Consider the following 23,639-nt stretch of genomic DNA (forward strand, 5'->3'; position numbering starts at 1 on the left):
GAAATAAAAATAGGGCATAGGAAGTCCAGTGCTGCTACAGAGAAAATGGTGGGAACAATGTCTTTTAAATTGAACTGGCTACAGTTCTAGCAACAGGAAGAAACAACATGTAATTTAAAAGAAATACATGTGGCAAAAATGAAGAATTCAAATGAAATTAAGTGACAAATGATAAGGCTCTCTATTCTACAGCAAGGGATCTCAAAGTCTTTTATAAATATTAATTAATTAAACTTGACAGACAGCCTTTCAAAGCAGATGAAGCAACATTATTCTTGTTTATTGGTGTGGGATTTGAGGCACAAAAAGTTTTCTGGCCAAGGTCATACAAGATGTTCTGCATCAGTCTCAGGAAAAGTATCCAGGTCTTAATCTTGGGCTTCCACTACTGGTAAATGTTTCCTCTTCATTTGAAAGTATGCCCACACCAGAGCCAAATTAACACTTAGCATATGGAACAGACCCAAGAAATTCTCTTACCTCTGATTACAAAGTTGACATGCAAAACAATCCAGATGATAAACATTGTCCTTAGCTCTCATCACCATCTCAAAAGCAGGTATGAGCTTACTGCAGGCAGCGCAGTTTCCTGTAACACCAAATAACCTGAAGATACAGAAAGAAAAATATTCCTGAAGATGATTAACCAAAAAGAAATCCAGACTTTTTTTTTTTTTTTTTTTTTTTTTTCCTGGTAGTTGTCTGGCTTTTGACTGACTTCCCCGCACACCTCCCTTTGGAAAGGCTGGTGTTTGGTGGTCCAAGTCTGCACAATTTACAATAGAAAGGACTAGTCCTTTTTGCTGGGGAGACCTTTATGAAGTGGTGACAAACTAATATCACACCTATTGTGATGTTATTCTTCTGCAGGTTATACTGACCTTTCTAGATAAAAGGAACATCTTGTTAAACTAAACAATAAAATAGTAAATACATTAGGGATGTTACATAACTGTGCGGACAGAGGTCAAGCTGTTTGCATACGCGGGAAGAGTCTTCTGCTTGGATCGTGCCGTACAGACGAGAGTCACATAACCTTGGCTTTTGGTGCTATTTATTATTAAAACACACTTTAGCTAGAAAAGAAATAACACTTGAAAAAGCCAATATTCTTCGCATTTTTGACATCTAGTGCTAAAAGCTTTACCACTATTATTAAAAGAACATTTTATGAACAAGCCATTTAAATCGTCAGAAAGCATTAGCGGTTCATGCACCTTACAACCCTATACCATAGTTATTGCTATGATTATGTTATTCAGGTAGCACATTAAAGTAAATGAGGCTGTAAACTATATATAGTCACATCAGGAGTAGAAGTATAAAATACTGTAAGAATAATATGAAATTCTGTTTTTGCCAGACATCTATATAAATTTTTTTCAAATTCTCTTTGTTAAAGATTTTTCAGTACTTTTCAAGTGGGTGTATTACAAAAAAAGTCACACGTATGCATCCTTTTGTAACATAGATGGATTATAATGAACAAGAAAAAATATGTTAGCTCTACATGGCAGCAATCTTTGAAACTAAGTTTATTTAAACTACTTAATAGTTGCGATGGATTATTAAAAGTAATGCTCTGCTTGTGCATAGCAGTTAATGCTGTTTTTAACTATGAAGCACACTAGATGAAAACGCCACATCTGCCAGTTTTCTTTTTTTCCTCAACATCAGGCTGACAGCAGAAAAATATAATGGCTCTCAAGGGAAACACCAAATTAAAAGCGGTTCTAAACTAATGAATTCAAAGGTGCTCTGTAGAAAATTCAGTTTGGTAACATAAAAATGAACGCAGTTTTTAATCACATCCCTTCATTTTTCTGAATTTCATGGGTTACCACCAAGCCTACTTAATTCCAAATCCTTTCACCTTCTGCTTCTACTTAAGATGTACTTTCTGCATAATATGTGCCTGTCTATTTTAAAGCTGCAACCCTTTCTCTGCTGGCTGACCTTCTGGTTACCATGATCACTGGGAGAAGGCCTGGGACCAGGCCATCACCATCAGCACCCATTAGACTGACTCAAGTCAACTTCTACTTCCATTAAACCTGATTAACAAAATTACAGATTACTTAAACAGATTATAAATATTCTGTAAAACACTCTGTTCCAGTTCTATCTCCAGAATGCATGGGTTTTGTCATGGTTATCTAAGGCCCACTCCGATTTTCATTCCTCTTCTGGAAGAAGGACACAGGACTTCATTGCCCTTCACAGCTGTGGCTGGTGGCTCTAGAAAAGACAAAACCCACTGACCAAGGCCCAGCTCTGTTTTCATTCACGTCTGTATAGAATGGCAGTAGTTTAGTTGTATGAGGAAAGCTGATCAGGCTGAAAAAGTGCTCTACAACAGCAGCACTGGAGCACGGACGTGAGAATGGCCCCAGTGACTTCAGGGTCAGGACAGAGGGTTCAGAGAGAAGCTCAGCGGTCGGGTAGTTTGCCTCATCCTAATGCTTGAGACACAGCTCAAGCACTTTGCCAGAAAGGATGCTAGGTGCAGGCTGCACTGCCTCCTACAGCCATGTCCTGCATATGGGGTTTGTGCCTGTGTGTGTGAGAGGGGAAACCCATTACGGTCAGAACTGCAATTTACATGTTGCAGAGCTGTGAAACAATTTGGGACTGTCATTCAGCAGTGCAAAGGATGGAGATTTACCTCCCTGGAGTCCACTATGTGCGGATTTCCACAGTTCTGAAACCAGAGACCCCACAGAAGCTGCTTCAGCTAAGCACCAGATATATTAAAATTTTTCAATTATGTAAAGGAAAGGAGGCCTTCCTTGCCGTTAGTTCTTCCCTACCACATACAAAACAAACATGTGAGATTTATATTAGCTATTGTTAATTTTGGATAAAGCTGTTTATATGAAGAACATAGTTTTCTCCCATTAATTATAATAATAAAAAACCCACCATGCCATTTTGAAATTCTGGACATAGTTTCCCCCCAATTTCAATTGCTCTTGCTCCCTGAGCATTTATCAGCTACCTGATTAGAATTTGTTTCCACACAAACCATTGATCATCAGCCTATTACTAGGCAAATGACAGTTAATTACCCACTACATTAACCACTGGGACCTGAGACCTGCTTCTGCTGCCATCAGTCAACATGATAAATGTGGCAAGTTCAGTAATGCATGGCCAGCCCTGAGCTGCCTGCTATAGTGTGAACAACCCTCAATCTCACTTCCAGGCCCAGGAAAATCTATGGCAATCTGCATAATTACAAGCTCTGGGTTAATAACAGACAAATGATTTGTTGCATCTAAACAAAGTCCTTGGAATGGGCCTGGTCTCCTGTGGCTGCCCGGGCTGCTGTTGTGCCACCGGTGTACTTCCCGCTACGACGCACGCAAAACAGATCCCTGACGCTGTATCCTTCCAATTTGTTGCCCTCCAATTTATGGATTCTGCATATGTGATTTTTAATCATTAAAGAACTCTTGAAGCAATATTATCTTAATTATTCTCTGCTGTAACCAGGGAATTAGGCTTCAGATAAAATTTTCTTCTTCTGTGCACTTTCCCTGCCTCGCTGGAGGCTCCATCAGTTTTCATCTATACCTGGACTCTGAAATTCTAATGATGAATTATTGCCCCTTTTCCTAAGAGGGTGAACCTTACAAGGGAACATTTTACTGAACTGTCAGCTCACAGACTGAGTGCGGAGATGCGGAAATCTGATCTAATTTACTGCAAAACGATGCATTTGTTAGACTTTCTCCTCAGTTTTGTCCAAGGAGCAAGAGATCAGTTGGGAGCCACCTTCATGTACTTCTTTGCACCAGCGTACACACACTCATCTCTCTATATGCGATTTTGTTTTCCTCCCCTATCCAAACCTGTTATATAAGCAAGTTTCTAAAACATACATATTTTACTTCTGGAAGGAACAAATAGTTTCCTTGCAGCATCTTAGCTGCAGCTGAGGCACTGAGCTATGGTATGTTGCTTAGTCGATTCTACCAGAAGACTGTCAAGGATTTCGTTTCTACACAGCACTCACAGCTGCTTGGTATTGTTCTGGGCTTTATTTACCATATTTTCTGTGGTCAGAGAACACTCAAACTCACTCCTTTCACATCTACTTACAGGTAGTTACACTGTGACCTAGCTACCTCAGCAGATTAGAAAGCTGATCCTCACTGATTTCACGTAGCAATAAAAAGAGCTAGAGAACATAAAAGTACAAGGATTTGTCTTTTCTCTTGATATTCTGAACCAACCTCTGAAATTTTGTTTTTATACTATATATACCACAATGAGGTAAGAACAATCAGCAACAGCAAACATATTGATTCTTAATGTGTTTGACTGGTACAGAACATCCTGAACAGAGCTAAAAAATGAAAGACATGCAAGAGCCCTTCTACAAACAAACCCAAACCTGACAGCTTGAGCAGCCAAAAGTGTGATTAAGCACCATGCTATTGATTCTACTTTGGTAGGTTTACTAAATAGAAACCTGAAGGTTAAGTACTGATAGATGAGAAAAAGGAAAAAGTTAGGAGAGGACAGAAGAGAAAAAGAGAGGAAAGAAAAGGCAGACAGCTACGTGAAACTGCAGAGACCGTGAATAAACCACACTATACTTTCAAGGCATGTGATTTCTAGATGGCAACAATTTAACCACATAGACACCAATTTCCACCCACTTATACAGACTTAGGCACCAAGTAGGGTTCCTGTTGTTGGCTTAGAAATTCCACACGGCGTAACCACACAGTTAGGCAGAACTGCACGTGCACTTAGATAAAGCTGATTTGGGCCATTACTGCCTGTCAGATTGCATGGGACTTTCACAAGATTTAAGAATTAATGTCATTGGTTACTCTTGTTTTGCTGTCTCCTTGTTTTGATGTTTTCTTTGACAATTGTCCTCTCTAGGGGTCATTGATTTGCTACCAACAACACTTTTTTGCCTACTTTATTTTTATATTAAAACATTGCACAATTTGGATAAGACATTTGGGTAGCCAGTTTGGAGTAGGAGTACAAAGCATCTGTTTGCACAATGGAAAATGTAGGAGAAAAACATCTAAAGATTCAGGAGCAACATAGCAGACATTAAGCAAAATTTCTCCTGTGGCGCAGTAATTATGGATAGTTTCACTTGGTTTCAAATTATTTTTCTCCTCATTCCCACTACCAGGTTAACTAGGTTCATTAGGGAAAAACATATACAGTATCTGAGCTCTAAACCGGCCTTTGCCACTAACTGATGGGGTGACCCTGGCAACTTACTTCATTTTGGTCTCAATTTATTTGTTACAAGGAGGTGAGACCTAATCTTCACATTGTAATATCCTTGCTAGATACCGTTTTTATAAAAATTGAAATACTTTCAAACCTCTGTTCTTCAAAGTCCAGGAGGTATCGAAGTAATACACACACTGTTTTAAATGTAATCAGACATGTACTGAAACAGATAATCAGGTTTTTTTTTGTTGTTTTGTTTTGTTTTGTTTTCTTTCCTAGTAGTTACGTGTATTATTCAGGATTTCAATTCAAGCTGTATGTACTGAAAGGCAGAATTTGGCCCTCAGCAAATATTTTAGACAGCACAAGATTCTATATGGAGAAGCATAAAACCACATTAAAGAACCTAAAAGTTAATCAGAGAGGGAGAGAAAATTATCTAAAGATCTAGATTACAAAGCACTCTGAAAAGCATCATTTTAGAGAACATGTAATTTTTACGTGTTCATTATTATTTAGATTATTAGCTGGAGATGTTTTAGACATTTCTAAGTAACTTAGGGACATGAGTACTACTGGCTTTAAATAGTCTTTATTCTCTTACTTCCCACAAGGTATTTTTTGCAAATCCTCCCTGTCAAATAGTAGAGAAGACGGTAAATTTGTCCAACATGCATTTTTATGAATGCCTGAAAAACTTAATTCACTCCCACCCATCCTCAGTTCCCTGGAATGGCTTTCTAAACACTCACTGAAATTGAAACATGCTTCCAGTCAAGCGGAGAGGAGAAACTGCCCCACTTTGCCTACTTCAGTTAAACCACACAAGGGAAGAAGGAATATGAGAACAGTTTCCATTCGACCCACCCATTCACAGACCTCCTGACTCCATGAATAACCAGTAAAAAACTTCTGGTGACTTTGCTTGACTTAACTCTGGTCTAGTAATCAACAGTGGCCAGTGAAATGGAGACTCCTTAGAAAGAAAGGAAAAATGGGGATGCAGAAGAAAATGGCCACTTTTGAAACAGTTCACCATTCTATTGTGTATCCTTATTACTGTTTATATGTCCTTCTAAAGGTCCCTATCTTTTTAAGTCCTCTCTTGACAAAACTGGAGTGTCAAAACAGGGGAACTCTATGAAGTTGAAAGCCAGGCTGCTCAGTAGATCTGAGCACTGAGACTTCAGCTAGATTTCCAGCACTCCCCAGCTGCAGCTGCAGCCGGATTTTGTAAGAGCTCAGCATTCTCGGTGCCAAACTATTTCAGAAAATGTAAAATCACAGGTGTCACAACATGGAAGTAGACAAGATAAGATGGTCCTTATTTAGATGCCTATCCAAATTAACCTAAACCTTGTCCCCGATGGTGTGTACTACAAAACATATGAAGAAAAAGAAAAGACAAACAACACAGCCCAACTAGTTTAAGCATGTTAAGGAAGGCATTCAAACACAATTGCTGAAGTGGGCTTAAATGTCTACTAAAATCAAAGGCTGATTCAGTGTTTGCCTTGTTTGGTAATGCTGTGAAAAGAGGGTTACTTTTGCCAAACTAGAACAGAGAAGGTTTTTCGCTTTAGTATCCTTCGTTTTGTTTTAAAAGCTAACTCCTGCACTGCAGAACTAACTCAATATTGGAAGTATGCTGATATTCATAACATCACCTATTTGCAAGGATCCCCAGCATATGTCACCTGGAAATGCAGTTCACTTTGCTGAGTGTGAGCTGGGGTACCTCTGCAGAGCCGAAGCCACTCAAAATTTACATTGGTTGGTAGCTGGATCACAGGCAGATGGAAATGCCACAGTAGGGCACAGCTATAGCCTTGCAGCACAATGACACTCCACATGTCTGAATGTCTTTTGCTTTCATGTTTAGCTAGCCTGGGATTGTGGCAATCCCACTCGGTGTTGGCTGGACTATGTTAAACACTTAGCAGTTGTATGTCTGCAGCATGATACTCAGGCTGAAAACTGGAGGTGCAAGCCTTCCTCAGGTGAAGCTGCTGTTTCTCATGCTGTCCTACCACATACAATTATGGTAGAAGAAAATAATTGCATGCACTCCAATAGTTAAGGCAGACTTTTTTTTTTGTCTTTTCGCACACAAGTTTTATGCATTGCCCTTATCACTGTGGATCTTAATTTAATGCAGCTGAGACATTCCCCTCAGTGCAGGCTTCCAGTTTGCTCCATCTGCGTAGAACAAGCTACTTGCCAAACTCTGTCCTGTGCCTGTTGAAGTTCATGAAACCAAGCCTTTTATCCTGTGCAGACTGTGTGAAAGATTTTTTTATGTAAAGTTAACATGGATGAATTCCATTTTCAAACACCTCAAAAGCAGACATTCAAGCCAAAATATAGATTTACTTCTATATCCTTCTCTAATTAGGTTGTGTTCTATGAAACAATCTAAGCTTTCATTTCAAGTAAGTATTACCAGCCTTAATTTTGGCTCAAAAAATCTGAAGCATGACCAGACATAACTGATGTCTACTTTTCTAAATCTATAGTTTGAAAAAGCTTTCAGAGGTGGAAATTTTGTTGTTTGGTCAATGGAGTGTTAACTCTGAAGCCTAAATCACAGAACTTTAAAAAGCCCTTGTTCATTTTAGGAGCAAATACAGCCACATCGTTTATGTCACAGTCTGCTACCTTGTCCCTTCAGTCATGCAGTCAAGTCAGATCATCAAACTTTCAGTTTAAAGCTAAAATGCAATTTTAAGAAGTATTCTGGCCTAATTTACGGTCTGCTTTTAATCAAGTTACAATTTTGTTTCATTTTAAATTTTCTTTAACCACTCTCATTGACTCAGATGAAAAGCAAGGATGATCGTGTGCAGTGCACAATGATCTATGCCTGATATTGTGGAAATAAATTCAAGTTAAAAATGACCTCCCAGTGCACTCAGGGCTCTGCTTTGCACCACCACTCATGCATTGTGACATCCTTAAACTTCCACCAGTAAAGTCAACATCAATATTACATCAATTTCTACAAAGCAACCATATAAACTTCATCTTTCTACACATGCTTTACTTTAAATCATGCATATAAATCCATCCACATGCACAGGCTGAATCTAAAAATTTGCAGATACTCAGCTGACGTATTTTCATTGTCAAATTCAAGCAACTTAAAAACAAATTTAGTGCCCCAACTCAAATAAAAATGCAATATCCCAAGCTGGCTCCCAGTCTAGGGGTAGCTTTAACTTGTACAGTATGGTTGCATGATTCAGGGCTGGCAAAGTGCTGCAACCATGCACTCCACTAGGACTAATTAGGTTAATGTCCCAGCTAACTAGCAACTTGCATTGCCACTTAGATGTGTCTACACTGTTTCTGGATTTGGAAGCTAGTCTGAGGCCTTGTGCCACGTATTGAATGATACGGATGGTGCTCATTGCTGTGCCTGTACTTTTTGGCTGCGACAAAGCATCACTGAGCTCCATTTGCCACCCACTCTCCCTTCTTCATACCTGAAGGAATGATCTCAAAGATGGTTCAGTGATAACAAGATTGACAAGGATGGGCTGGAAGTTGGGAACCTGCTGGGATGACCTCAGCTATGGTGCCTACAGGAGGGCCATGCTCATCTGCCACATGGATGCTGCTCCATGCAGCCACCATCTGTCCTAGTAGTAATGGCATGCAACTGGTAGCATTAAGAGGTGCAGATCCTTCCTAGGAAGGAACCAGCACAACATGGCTGTTGGGAGTTTTCTACTTGCCCTACAACTGCATATAGCACAACATTGCTGTGGAGGGAGCAGAACTGAAGAGAGATGCTTCCAAGGTGCATTTCAGATTCCTTCCCCATACACAGAGATAAACAGGAAAACAGGAGGAAAGAAAGAAAAATAAAGAGATGAAAAAGAAAAAAAAAAAAAAAAAAAGACATTCTTTAGAGTAAATGATGATGGAGGGACCTAGGAAAAAAAGGAACTGAAGGAACTGAATGAACAGAAAGCCCCCCTGTGATAAGCAGTGGCCAATTGCCTATCGTTTCCCAACAACTCCATTATTTCTCCAGTGACTAAGGAGAAAAGGTCTAAGTGGTGCATATGGAGTCTGCCCCTGGAGATGGGGGGAGGGAAGGAAATTAAGAGACAAATATATAATTAGCTGCCTAATGTGAGGGACATAAAACATAGACATTTTTCATTTTGCCCCAGAGGTGACTGAGAATGTAGAACCTCTGGGTAAGAAATCAATGCACAGACTGTCAGGTAAATACATATTGAAATAGAAGTGGGGGGTAAGTTAATAGTTCTATGAGGTCATATAATAAAGTCTATAGTTCTTTCATCAGTGCAGCGAACAATACAGTTACTGTGTTTCTCCCCTGGTGTAATAGCAAAGACGGTTGCTAGACTCCGAAAATAAATTATGCCATGCTTTATTAAACGGTAAACAGCTGTTCCAGCCACAATACAGCACATGCTAATTGAAGAATGCCTTAAGCAGTCCTATAATAAAAGGCTTTTAAGAGTTGGAGAGGAAAAAAAAAAAAGCCAGCATCATGACAGACTTACTATCATGGATTCCCTTAGTTAAAATTCAGCACATGGGTCATTCAAGGTGAGAAGTATATTCTGAGAGAAGAACTACAGTAATGAACATTTAAGAATCATTAGCAAGCTCTTTCATGCCATGATGCTGTAGGCAAAGACGTGCTTAGGTAGGAAGTGCAGCCACAAGGTTCTCATCGTGTTTCCACGTCTTGTTTGGCTAGGAGATATGTATTCAGGAATACACAAAGTGTGTGGTAAGAATTGCTTTTTCTAAGGTGGTGACCCCCAAGCCCAGAAACCTCACTGCTCGTGGGAATCACTCTAGAGATCTTGGCAGAGAATTAGAGCTGTTTTGTGAGCTGCAAAAGCACATCCATGTAACAGAGAGAGGATTTTAATTTGGCAACATGAGCCCCTTACTGGCAATTCTTCCTGAGCGCTTACAGCCCTGCACCTGGGCAGAGCCCTGACCCTAGTGCCAGCCTGGCTGTCGAGCTCACAAGGTGTTCTGTGCCCAGCGGTTGTGAAAGAGGCCATTAGGAATGCTGAAGTAGAGTCATTTTTTTACGTTAACAGGTTTATGATGAAAGTCGGTAGGGAATGTGAGTCAATGTTTAGATCAGGGAAAAGAAGTCTCCGTGCCTGCTCCCTACACAACCCTGCTAAGTGGCCTTGCTCAAATATCCCCTCTTTGCACCTCAATTTTCCCATCTTTACTTTACATTAAAAGGACAACAGGAAGCTTGGTGTGCAAAAGTCCCTTAAGAGCCCTGAATGATAGCTACTATGAAAAATATGTATTTGTAGAAGCCACTCACTGACGTATGCATTTGCCCAAGAATGGCATTCAGATACATGGTACTTAGACAAACAGACACCTGCTTTCTGGAAAATTGCTTGCAGACCTGAACTAGATGTGCATGTGTGCATGTGTGTGCGTGTAAAATTAAAATACCAAAACTGTTCCATAAGACAGAACAGTAAGGAAAAGGGTTGTGTTTTCCCCACTCTACAACACAGTAATTTCTTCCCCTGTATTTGGAATTAGTCCATTCCAAAAACCACTGTAAAATGAGTGCTGCATGGTGCATGATGCAAGATTTTTTTTAAATGTTTGCAATAAGCAAAACGCTTAGAAATTAGGAAAAAGGATGTGCGTCAATCCATTAGATGACATGCAAATAGTTCATTCTGTTCACAGAAAGCATATGATGCGCTTGCAAATTCATGCAACAAAGCAATGGTTTAATAGAACTGCTCTTTCTATAGAAATGGAAACAGGTACAGTTTTCCTTCATTGGACTATGTGAGCATTTCCTTTATAAATAAAAGCTGCGGTATCGAAGGTATTTCCTTTGTTGTGTCACCTTTAAGACTTACTATTTGAAGTATTCCATTGAAATGGCTATGCTCTGCGCAGTGTTCAGAATTTTAAGTAAAACCTAAAACAGTTACAAATCAAAGCATCAGGGTACTTTGAAGAAGCACATACACTATACACATCGTATACTGCATGCATATGCATTGCTGCTATCTATATACCATCAACACACTTGCAAAAACATTACAGCTTTGGTAAAAAATACTTTGAGCAAAATATAAACATTAAAAAGATTATTTAAAAACAATACCATTTTCAAAACTCAGATTCCAGCATATTTAGGGCTGGTTCTAGAAGTATGCTTTCAAAATATGTCAGATCCTGAGACAAATTTCCACAACATTTTTCTGGCATTAAGCCAGTCATTTCAGTCAATATTGCACTAAAATAGGGAGATGTACTGATCAAATAATTGCAATCATTTATTTTCCTCTCATTTATTAAATTGTTCCAGTTTTAAGGTATTGATATTTTTACACCTGCATCTTGTAATATACTTTCTTCCCCACTTCCTACAATTTTTGTTCCTCTTCTAAAAAGAATGCTTGAGGAAATTCTGTGCCAATGTCTCACTCAAATTTATAATTAATGTAGCAGAAAATTATATTTCTAATTAAATAAAACTGAGCATGAATTGAGGCAAATGCTAGAAGCATTATAAACAGTATAAAGTTAGGAGACGAACAAAATCGCAAACAATGAGCAGGTAATGTAACTGCATATATTAGAAACATCTCAATTATTACATCCATGAAGGCAGAACCTAAAAAGCTGCATTTCATAAGAAGGTGTCATGTTGACATATATTGCTCATTAAAAAAGGTGCCATTTGTATATGGGTTACTGTTCTTCATATGCATGAATACTGGTAACACATTGTGGAAAAGGAAAGCCCTTGAGATTTTGTGTAGTTTGAATATTTAATGTAACAATAGTTTGCTCCCTAATAAAGAAAGGAGAGAAATTTGGGAGACTAGGACATAAATTTGCCTATTTATTCCTGTACACTGACTACAGCTGTGTATCGGCACCCTCCGTGTACCTCTCAAGACATGCCGTGAAAATTACGATGACTGCTTACAGTTGCTGCTCTTTAACCAAAACCGCGGAGACTACAAACGAAAAGCTCCCCCTGTCCCCTTCTTTAGCAGAAAAGACGGAGCAGCGTATATAATATTCGTATATAATATATATATATGTGTACTAACCTACTAGTTATCTCCGCTTACACTCTGGCTGTCAGAAAACTGTCAGCTGTAAAGGCGATAAGGTGGGCAGTTTAAAGAAGATACTGACGCCTTAAGCTCCTTAATGTGCCAAGAATCAATCCCATGAAAGCAAACAACTTGAAAAAGGGTTATACGTATTTAGGAAATCTCTCAGCTCCCCTCGCGCTTGCTGGAGCCAGAGCCGGCGCTGGAGTTTTCTCACCCTAATGACCCCTGAAGCGGCCCGGAGGGATTGTGAAACAAGGCCGTTACAGGAGGCAGCTCGCTAATTGAGAAGTTGATCGGGGGTAGAGGGATCCTGCTTTACCGTGTTAAGTGCCGAAATCAAGCATGACTGGATTGACGTCGCCAAATCACTGTCTGGAGGCCACTCCAAGCCAGGAGCAGCAGGGCTTTTCACACCTGATAGGCCCCCACTCTATCTACATCAAGTCGCATTAAGAAAGGGATGTATTACAGGAGGGGAGCCTCTGCCCCTGAAGAGCGCTGCCCGCGCCAGCTAATTGCTGCGCTGCAGCTTCCTAGGAGCAGCAAATGTGCCTGGGTGTCAAAAGCACGCGCTGCTGGCTCCAGATACAGAGCCCTCCTTCAACTCCCCTCCACAAAACCCAAAAGGCTCCCTCCATGTGAGGGAAGCAATTAGGAGAATTAATCCTTTGCTCTCTGCATTGAATGGTTATGCACAAAACTGTGCTGAGAGAGAATGCATCCGGGGGATACAGGCCATTGCTCAACATCGCCGTGACACGAAGAGCTGTGAGGTTGCTTTGGCCTCTGGGCAATGGCTCCTGAAGGCTCCCAGAAGTCCTGTTGGACAGGCAGGGCTTGAGCCTTCGCCAGAGAGCTGGAGAAACTGAGTCAGGGGGCCTCGGAGCACAGAAAACAGTAAAACACTGAACTGCCAGGCCTTTCAATCACAGATGGATGCCTGTCTCTTATTCCTCTGAAAATCCCCCTCATCAGCAGTTTGATCAAGGTGACAGAGAGAGCCTGGGATTTAATCCCGGCTAGGATTAACACCCAACAGTTCCTGCCCCGCAGTCCTCAGCCAGCCCTGACTTTAAAAGGGGTCAGCTCTTATTTCCATGTACCATCAGGAGATGCAGCCACAACATGGTCAAGGTTGTCTTGTCAGTTTATCTGTTATTTATGTAGAACAGAGGGCCTCCTGAACTGTTCCGAGGTAAATTTTAAACTGAGGAGGAAATATATCAGGACGTGAGCAGTCAGCCTCTGAAATTCAGTGGAGACGGTCACAGTCAAATTCTTAGGGTACCTTTTAGAAGCACAAGCAAATTTTTTTTTGCAAACAGCATACACTGTTTTACGATGATACAAAAGCACGCTCTATAGTAGGAGCTTCAAATCCAGACTTTACAGATCTTCATATACTACTTATTTAGATCTAAAAAAAAGATGACAAAGTCAGAGGGTAGCACGATAATATGATTTAGAGGAAAAACCACTGGAGAGAGACTGTAGGGCATTATATGGAGAATATTTCCATATTTACTTTGAAATTTCACTAAAAAACCTGAGATAGCTTTTGTTTTTCAGAAAAAAAGCCCACACTTGCCTCTTCTCTGCATAAAACCATTTTTTTTCCCCTGAAACACAGGGAACCTTCTGTGAAAAACACCGCACTATGGCTTTATCAATGCTGTAATATGGCTTTTTTTTTTTTTTTGGGGGGGGGGGGGGGGCAGGCGGGGAGTGGATAAAATGGTGAAGAGAAAATAGCAGGGAAAAAAGTCTTGAAAGTATCAATAAAAATTAACACATGAGAAATAACATCCAGATATAGGCCACATGTACTGTATGCATTGCATTACACACTGAGTATCAAATATTTTTAAATGGGGGTCATAAAATTACATCGCTCGCATGAGAACAGATAACCATGGAGACCAGGATGAAAACCTCCCCCACCTGCGATGTCCCTAACCTTGGAAAATATTGACAAGTTTGGCATAAGTTGGCCTGGTCTGTTTTGCTGCCGTCCCTCTGAAACAGTAGATATACCTGTTTCCCCCCTCCTGCTGCTGGATACCAGATATGTCAGATTAAAAAAGCACAACAAATGCAGTGTTCCTGGGTATCATTCTGGAGGAAGGGAAATAGGAATTTGGTTTGGTTTCTGCTGCAGTTACAACTCTGAGCCCCTGAAGATGAGCTGATATTGTAGCTTATCCCTTCCCTTCCTGCTGTAGCGGTCAGCCTCAGACAGCGTGGCAGGCACTGCTGCAAGCACAGACAAGCTTAAGTGATGGGGAGCGATAAGAGTGCAGAAAAGTGTGAATGAAGTGATCCTGTTCCACCTAGGCATGGCAGCAGGTAAATTCATCCTCCTCTGGACTATTTATGTGATATTCTTTAGGGGTGATGCAAGGTAACGAGCGACTGATGAAGTTAAAAGACGCGTGTTACTGCAGCAGTTCGAGGGAAAGGGAAGCATCGGTCACTGTACTTAATGCACAGCAGCCCCTTTGCTATCCCTGTTGCACTGCTGGTATGTGGCTAGTGCATACATCTCTGTGTGGATTTCTGGAAGAAAGTATTTTGCCGTGCTAGCAGTGGGGTGTTCATTTTTAAAAACTGAAGTGCTGCTCAAATATGAACAAACAAGTGCACAGTGTGGGAGAGGACACCCTTGGGAGGACAGACATGGCTGGCTGTGGGCATTTTTATGCCCTTCCTCCAATAGTGAGGTCACTTGGAGTTTGTGAGTGCATCTCCCTCTCCCTGGGGAAGCATTCTCTGCTGCAGTAGAGCCCAATCAGATATGTCCTGCTGCCTTTATGTGCTGCTGTTCCTCCAAAAGTTATCTGAAAAATATTTGACAGACACACACTCACAGAGCCTTAGACAGAGATAAGTATGGCAACACTGTGGGAGTATCCCCTATTTTCCTGCTTCTTTCAGAGCCCTTTCTGTTGGTGCAGAGAAGATTTTAGGTGCTGCCAAACAAGACAGGAGCTACTATTGCTCCATGCCACCACTGGCAACTACACCAATGCACAGTTAAGCAGAGGATGACATTTTCTGTATCCCTGTTCCAATATTGTAAACTACATGGTCCAAAATAAAGCAACTAGAAAAATAGGAAATAGTGAAAAGGAAAGATGCCCTCCTCAGCCTTTTCCATCTTGTTTCTAACAACAAAACATAGGCTATTAGATAAAATGCTAACCTAAAGTGCAGATTTTTTTTTTTTTTCCTTGTTACAACTCTGTATCCCCTTCTCCTCCCCCATTTCTATCTTTACCTCATTCTATTCATTTCCCCTCATTCTTACTGCTATTTCTCTTATTGTTACATTTCTGAACTACCTCAGGTCTTTCCACTTCCACCAGGCCCTGCAGCTTCAGCTGGGGAGTCTGCACGATTTACCCCAGTGGTGGCTGATGCCACCACCCAGATAGAGCTGCTGCAGGGGGAGGCTGCAGAGCAGACCCCAGACTGCTGGAATTGCCTAGACCTTTGTATAGACAACACCAAGTCGGGCAGGAGAGTTGATCTGCTTGAGGGTAGAAAGGCTGTGCAAAGGCATCAGGCACCCTGGCCTGCAACAGAAATGGTGTGGCCAGCAGGCCTAGGGAAGTGCTTGTCCCTCTGTTTTCAGCACTGGTGAGACTACACCTTGAGCACTGAGTTCAGTTTTGCACCACTAACTACAAGGAAGATATTGTATTGTTGGAATGAGTCCAGAAAAGAGCAACGAAGGTGGTGAAGAGACTGGAAAACGACACGTGAGGACTAGCTGAAGGAACTGGGGCTGGTTAGTCTGGAGAAGAGGAGGCTGAGGGAAGACCTCATAGCTCTCTACAACTACTTGAAAGGAGGTTGTAGCGAGGTGTGTGTTAGTCTCTTTTCTAAAGTGACAAGTGATAGGATGTGAGGAATTGGCCTCAAGTTGTGCCAGGGGAAGCTTAGACTGAATATGAGGAAGAATATCATAATGGAAAGAGTAGCTAGGCATTGAAACGTGCCACCCAGGCGAGTGGTAGAGTTGCCATTCCTGGGGATATTTAAGAGATTTGTGGATGTGGCACTTGGGGACATGGCTTAGTGGTAGACTTATAGCATTAGGTGATGGTTGGACTTGATCTTGAAGGTCTTTTCCAACCTAGATGGTTATATGACTATATATCCTTGCTCGTTCTCACTTGGTAAATTACATTCTTGCGTAGACCCTGACCCAACTCATCATTCTACCCAGGTCTCAGGTCTCTTCTGTGACCGGAGTTAATTTTTCTTCTAACTCTAATTACATTACAGAAATGAAACATTTTGTTAACTGTAGTGAGAGTTTTCTAATGATTCCAGTTAGCTAGTTACTACAATTACTGAAGATTTAAAGAAATATTTAGCATGGAGACCATGCAACTTTAAGGCATTTTCCATTAATACATGTTCTGCCCTGCCTTTCACATCACCTGTAGAGTTAGATGGGAAGAGTCTTCCTATAAATCCATTCATCTGCTACCTACAGCAAGAAAGCAGGAAACTCTACCACTATCCCTGTAACTTCTTTCTTGGTAGTTTAAGAGGAGAGGTTTAAATCTCCCACTATGGACCATACAATAGAAGATGAAGAAAAGCAGGAGTTTTTCCCTCTCTTCAGGCAGCTACATCTGACTGTAAGGGAGGGGACAAGGACAGGACCCCTTAGAAAGTAGCCTAGAAAAAAGAAGATTCATTAATGTAGCATTAATGGCTATGAGGAATATTACTGTTTGTAATTACTGTTGAAATCATCTACCCTACCAGACCTAGTATACACATAGATCCAGGCAGTGTGCAACCAACAAGAGCTGCCTGAGCTGCAGCAGTGCTTCCCCTCACACAGAGTTAGTTATTCCTCATTCCTTGAATTTAACTTGTCATGTAAGTTGACCTTAGTATAAGTTGACTTAGTGTAAGTTGACTTTGGGGGTATTACTTGGGATTTTGAGAAACAGCCACAATTCTCAGAGGTTTCCTATGTACAAATCCTTTGGAAATGTAGTGCCAAGCTCTTGAGTTTGATGTGGTTCATTTTAGTATGAGAGGGCAAATTGAATTGATTTTGATTAAAGAAAACCGAAAATTATCTTCCTTACAGGCAGGCACGTAAAGGGGAAAATAATAAGGCCAAAGCCTTTCATGCTATATTTTAATTGAAGCTGGAGAAGTATTAATCAGATAGCAGGGAGATATTTCAGCACAATCAGTTACAGCACAGAAGATCTGAAGTACACCCAAGGCCAATTTTGCAAGACTGGACAGACAGCAAGCCGTGCAAACAAATGCTGTGGCAACTTCATGCACAACTCCAGTCTACCCTTTTAGACCTGACAGTCTACTAGTGGACTAGACATAGATGCACTCGGTATGCAATCATCACTTGGCTGGAATTTGTTTGTCTGCTGCCCCATGCAAGCAAAGGCCACTCTTTCTCCATGACACCACCCAAAAGTTCCATGAAGAGATTTTCCACTATTCATTTAGAAGTATTAAACTGACATGAAATTATTGAGGGAATACTTGTACAGAAAATAGCCACAAATCCTGTAACATATACCCGACATACCTGCTGGAAAACCCATATGAGTAAGAGGTACCTTTTCTGACTGGCTGAGCTGACCAAAAAGGTTGCTGGTAGAAAGAGAGTAATACTTCTAAAACCCATGTTTGTACAAACATGGATTTTCCACTTATGGGAGGCTGTTTTATTATAATGATACAGTATATTCCTATTAGGAGTATTTTGCCAATATTGTATGTCAATATTCCTAGATGTGCAAGTTTTCATAGTGTTGAATATTCCTTAGTTTTATGAAGAAAAGATTGCAGACTTCAGAGGGATGAATCACATCCACATTGATTTCGTGGATCAGACCATGTGTTACTGCACAGTAAGAGTCTGCCTAGGAAAAAACTGCAAAAATTTAACCAATATCTGAAACCAGGGAAAAGCGTTTTTTGCTAATGAAGAAACATGCTTACTAACTATCCTTTACTTAGCAAGTGTTTTTTATTTTCATTTAGAATGTTCCTATAGGCCTATTAGATTACCCTACTCTTAAAATAATTAAATTATGTGCTAATTTTCTAAGATAACTCATTTCAGAGATTATAAAATATAGGAAAATTAAAAACAAAACAAAACAAAACAAAAAAAAAACACAGTCTGGAAGTCTGGATTAATAATATGTTACATACTATAGCTAGGGATATTTCCTGTAGATCATAGCTCCATATTTCCATATTTTTTTCATAATATTTAATTTATTTCAAAAACAGATTCTTCTTTTCAGCTTTTGATTGGAAATAGCTGTCCCACAAAGAAAGTGTTTCAAATGAGACGACACATCATTTTTACTTATATAATTACAACACCTATGAGCAGATTTAAAATTCAAGAATTAGCAAATACTTCAGAAATACTTCATACTGCATGACAGAAATTCACATTTACAGATGAATTTGTTTCAATGGTGTAAATAGTCCTTTTATAATCACTGAATATCTCGAGACAGCTCAACTAAAATGTTTCCTGGCACAGACATCAGTTGAAAAGAGCCACTCTTAATTAAATATTGCACACTATCCTTAGAATGACATTTTCTAACAAGAACTAAGCTTATGCATCCATACCTTAAGCTATAGGTACCACTATCAGATCATCTTGATTTTAAAAATATATATATATACATACATTATATATGTATATATTATTTTATATTGGACAAAATTCCATTTGGAATTTTGCAATTTCTTACATTTAATCAACTAACTGTAAGCAGAATAGGAACTGCAACACATCTAAGTTACCTGTCAAATTCATCATTTACTAAGAACACTGGAAAAAGAAAGGGAAGAAGGAGAATCACAGATCAAGTTGCAAATATGATTAGCATACTTGTTGTTCTTAGAGAAGGTGGTCTAACACCCACTGAATTGAATAGTAATGATAAAAATACTGTTTACTTTCTAAGGTGTTGTGGGTTGGTTGTGTGTTGTGTTCCCCCCCCCAAAGCATCAGCAACATCACTAAGTTTCAGTGAGATAGTAAAGCATTTAAAGTTATGGAAAATTTTGGCTCCTTGTGCCTGACCTCTCCCCCTGAATATGCTAATTCTTTTTAGATGGGATTAAGAAGAGTAGTAAAACCATCTTCCGGAACAGACTGAGGCATGGCAATAATCCTCTAACTGATCACTTACAGCACTAAATAAATAGACACAAGTCATTCTGCAAGTCCTTTCTTTCATCGAGCTATGGCAGAAGCAGCCACACAGAAGTGTTGCATGGGGCTTATGCTCTATCGAGATTTGGTGGGGCAGTTTCCCATGGAGCCACGATTACAGCACTCATGGAAACACACAACGGACTCAGAAATATCACCTTCGCACAAGTACTATCTAGTATATAAAATAGATTCACAGTAAGAGCTTCCTTTTTTATAAGGGAAAAAGCTTGTATTGCTATACCGTATCACTACATCATAAGCAGTTCTCCAATAAATTGTATAAATTTTTAATCAAGCAAATACTCTTATTGAGCCCCGTAGGTTCACTTGTACTAGAAAGATTTGCAGGACTGGCACCAAATGAACAATAGTCATAATCCTCTTTCTCATTTGCACACATGTGTAAAAGTGGAGTATATCTACATTAGAGGAAAAAAGCCGATCAGAAGAAAACAAAAAACACATCTGAAATAGTTTTATTTTTATTTTTATTTTTTTAGAACTGCACCACAGATCATCATCTTCCACGAATTCAGCTATTGTTATTGTAACCATGGGTCTCCTACAGTAACTTGCCTGGCCTTACAGAACCAGTTGTGTATCTTTCTGCAGCTCCTAAACTACTTAAGACTCGACCATCGTTTGTTACCTTTCCTATGGAGGCACAGCGAGGGCTCCAAACAGGTCTCAGTAACGTGTCTATTCAGACACAGCATCATTGCTGAGAATTTGAAAACCACGCACAGGACAATCAAGAGGGGAAAGCAAAAATAAAAATAAGGAAAACAGGAATGTGATCAAAGGTAAAGAATTTTCTGATTGGATTGGTAAGCCCTGTGCACTGTGGATTAGCAGTTTAACCATCAATAAATTTTATAGGAGGGTTTCTATGGCTATCTTCAATGGCAGCTCTTAACCAATATTTGCATTTTCTCCTTCCCAGCAGCTACTCAGCCCCTGAAAGTTAAAAGATGTTAAAATACATCAGGAATGTGTATTCACATGTTCCCCTTGGCCACTGGTTTCAAGTTCATGTCCAATTTCACAATGAATCCATTTACTATCTTTTTTTTTTTTCCTTCTCAATACTTATTTGGGCTGTTTTCCAATGATCGCTGGAAACTTTTCCTTATGGTAGAGTGGTTCAACAGCTGGTCAGATATGAGACTGCTAGAAAGTATAACTGCTACTTTTAGAGAATGGGCAGCTATTTTAACTTAGACAGGTGGCCTTCTCATCTCAAGTTGAAGGAGGTGGCCAACAGCCAGGCATCTGTTCTTTTAAAGATGATTTTATAGATAAAGTTCATTCTGAAAGATAATGTTCAGATAAATGCCCAGATAAAGTTCATTCTGAAACTGGTCACTGGGGAAAACCAGAAGTCCAACTTAATGGAACACCACAAAAGTGTTTTGTTTGTTTGTTTGTTTTGCCTTTTGTTTGTTTGTTTGTTTGTTTTGTGTTGTGTTGTTTTTTGGTATAATGTATGTGTTTTATCTGTATCACAAAGGGATGCTATGATATTATAAACTGAAGTCAAAACCAGTTCCTTCTAGACTTTGGAAGAACATTATGCAAGTTCAAATCAATAATCCTATCTAAATTCCCTTTCTTTGAGGTTTCATCCAAAAACACGGGTATTTTGTGGTTATATTCTAATCAGTACTTCACCTATAGGGATGTTACCTACTAAAGAGGAATCTCTTCATAAAGAGGCAGAAAGCACCAATCACCCAAATTTATTTTATTTTTTATTTTTAAAGTTTTTGCAAAAATCTAAAAATTCACTGTTTGCACAGTGCATGTATGTGGTGGGGAGAATAAATTAAAACAAAACAAAACAAAAACCTACAGTTGAAATTAGATTAAAATACTTAATTATTATAAAGCAGAATGGAACACCCACACATTGCAGATTTCAGAACCTGAAAGTAAAATTGACTACAAAACCCAAATTGGCTTTGTTGATTTTTATCACCCTAATCTGTGAGAAATGTAAAAAGCAAACAGAGGAAAAGTATTAATAGCAAAAGAAAACTGGATTTGAGACTTACGTTTGTAATAAACAAATCGCTTGCAGCAGAAATATTTCTTTGCAGTGTGTGCTACAAATGAAATTTGGCACAACCTCTTTCAAACTGTGTTGAAATCTCATGTAAAATGAATATTTAGCTTCAACAATAATTTATTATCTTGAAAGTTTAATAAGTATTTACACCTTGATACTGCAAAAATACAAGTGATGTTCGCCCACTGCCATAACTTATTACAATTAGAAATTTCTCCAGGTTCAGATATCAGAATTCAGAAGTCTGCAGAGGAGAACTTCTATACATACCTTGAAGGGTACATACAGGCTTGCAACATTTGAGACAGAGGGGGTGGAGGGTGTTGTAAACAATTAATTCTTACCAACAGCAAGTGTTATATTATTATTGGCAAACTTCTGGAATATGACTGTGTTCTTGGATAATTATTTCAGTTATTTTTTGTACTGTGGGGAATACGTTAATCATACCGCCACCACAGTAAAATGTTCCTTTAGTACCTAAAATGAGGCTGTTACGGGGTGTGTGTGAGAATAACTGAGAACAACAACAAAAACAAGAAAATTAAACTTTTCATTAATTTGATGTGAAAAAGTTTCTTCTTGCACCATTATGATAATTTATCATTTGTACTTGTACCCAATGATCAAACATAGCAAATGAAAAAGAACATTTCCCTCCTGTTTTTCCATTTAAAATAAGGAGCATCAGAGTAACTGTTCGCTGTAAAAATAAAAATAAAAATGAAGCAATATACATTCAATTGCTCTTTCAAATAAATCCTTAAATTCCTCTCATTCCTAGGAAAGATTTTGGTTTGAACACAGAAATAATGTGATATTGTGCAGGGATAAGGAGCAGCCCCCCAGAGACCCCATCATCTCCTATTTTAAGGGTAAAAATGAGTGACTATATCTTCACAAGAGGTGTCCAGAATTTCAAAAAGTCTCCAAATAAGGAGCTGGCTCCAGAGCATGCTGCCTGTTAAATCTGAAAGCACTGTGTGTATTAATGACATTTGCTTGGTCTGAAAATCACATTTGTACAGCCAGGGTACCAGTGCTGGCACCACCTTTATTAGGCTACCCACATACTCCAACATCTCCACTCATAACCTGAACCATGCTCAGGAGAGATCTTTCAAACTCTGAGGGCTCGTACATGCACATCTGTACATTTGACTGAGTCTATCTGTTAACAATATAAAACTGCTTGCCTACTAGGATTTTCTGCACAAACCAAATAATTGCCATTTACCTTTTACTGTTTGAGAACTTTCCTTCCCAAGGAACACAAGTTGTGATTTTGGTAATTAATTGCAAAATTAAAAAAAAAAAAAAGGTTTGCCAGTGCTCCAGAGACTGAAACACATCACAAATTAGCAATTTGCAATTAGAAATTTGCATTTAAGAGATGAGAAGGAGCAAATAAATTCTTGGCCAAAATTAGTGTCTAACAATTTGACCACCATTAACTTAAAGCAAGCATCTGACAATTTACCCATATGTGGCTAATCAGTCAAATACAATATTGTTTGTATTTGCTCACATCAGTAAACAGTTGATCTCAATGCACTTTTAAAACCACAGAAAAATATGAAGGAATGCACAAACTGATTCAAATTAACCAGGTCTCACTATTCATTTTCTGAAAAGCGCTGGGCGTGCCTTACATCCAAAAGCAACAATTTGTTATGCACTGTAGTGTTACAGTGCTCCACATCATAAGTAACTGTTTAAAAATCCGAGGCATTCCTAAAATGTTTCACTTAAACATTTCTGCAATAAAATCTTGTTAAACTGTTGCTTTTATTAATTTTCTTATACACTAGAGACCAAGGGATGCAAGTTTGTTTTTTTTTTCTTTTCTTTTCAACCCTTCTATATATTTTTTTTAAACTTTGCCTACTACTAGCAAATAAACTATCTCTCTTTTTTAATAAAACCATGGCCTTGAGTTTTGGCCCCTTAATAGTAGCCTACATGGTCGACTACCCTTGGTGTTAAATTTTCTTAA

General features: G+C 39.2%; 1 protein-coding gene across 5 annotated transcripts in view; it reads right to left on the bottom strand.

Moving 5' to 3' along the window:
• The window catches only part of LMO3 (LIM domain only 3), a 59,601-nt gene that overhangs the window by 9,437 nt on the left and 26,525 nt on the right, over positions 1–23,639 (bottom strand). For all 5 annotated transcript variants that reach the window (XM_035347181.1, XM_035347172.1, XM_035347162.1 and 2 more), the window contains one exon: positions 481–606. In XM_035347181.1, the coding sequence (XP_035203072.1) occupies positions 481–606 (126 nt within the window). The remainder of the gene's footprint in view (positions 1–480; positions 607–23,639) is intronic.

The sequence above is a fragment of the Oxyura jamaicensis genome, chromosome 1 (assembly GCF_011077185.1).
Source record: "Oxyura jamaicensis isolate SHBP4307 breed ruddy duck chromosome 1, BPBGC_Ojam_1.0, whole genome shotgun sequence".
NCBI classification, from domain to species: Eukaryota; Metazoa; Chordata; class Aves; order Anseriformes; family Anatidae; genus Oxyura; species Oxyura jamaicensis.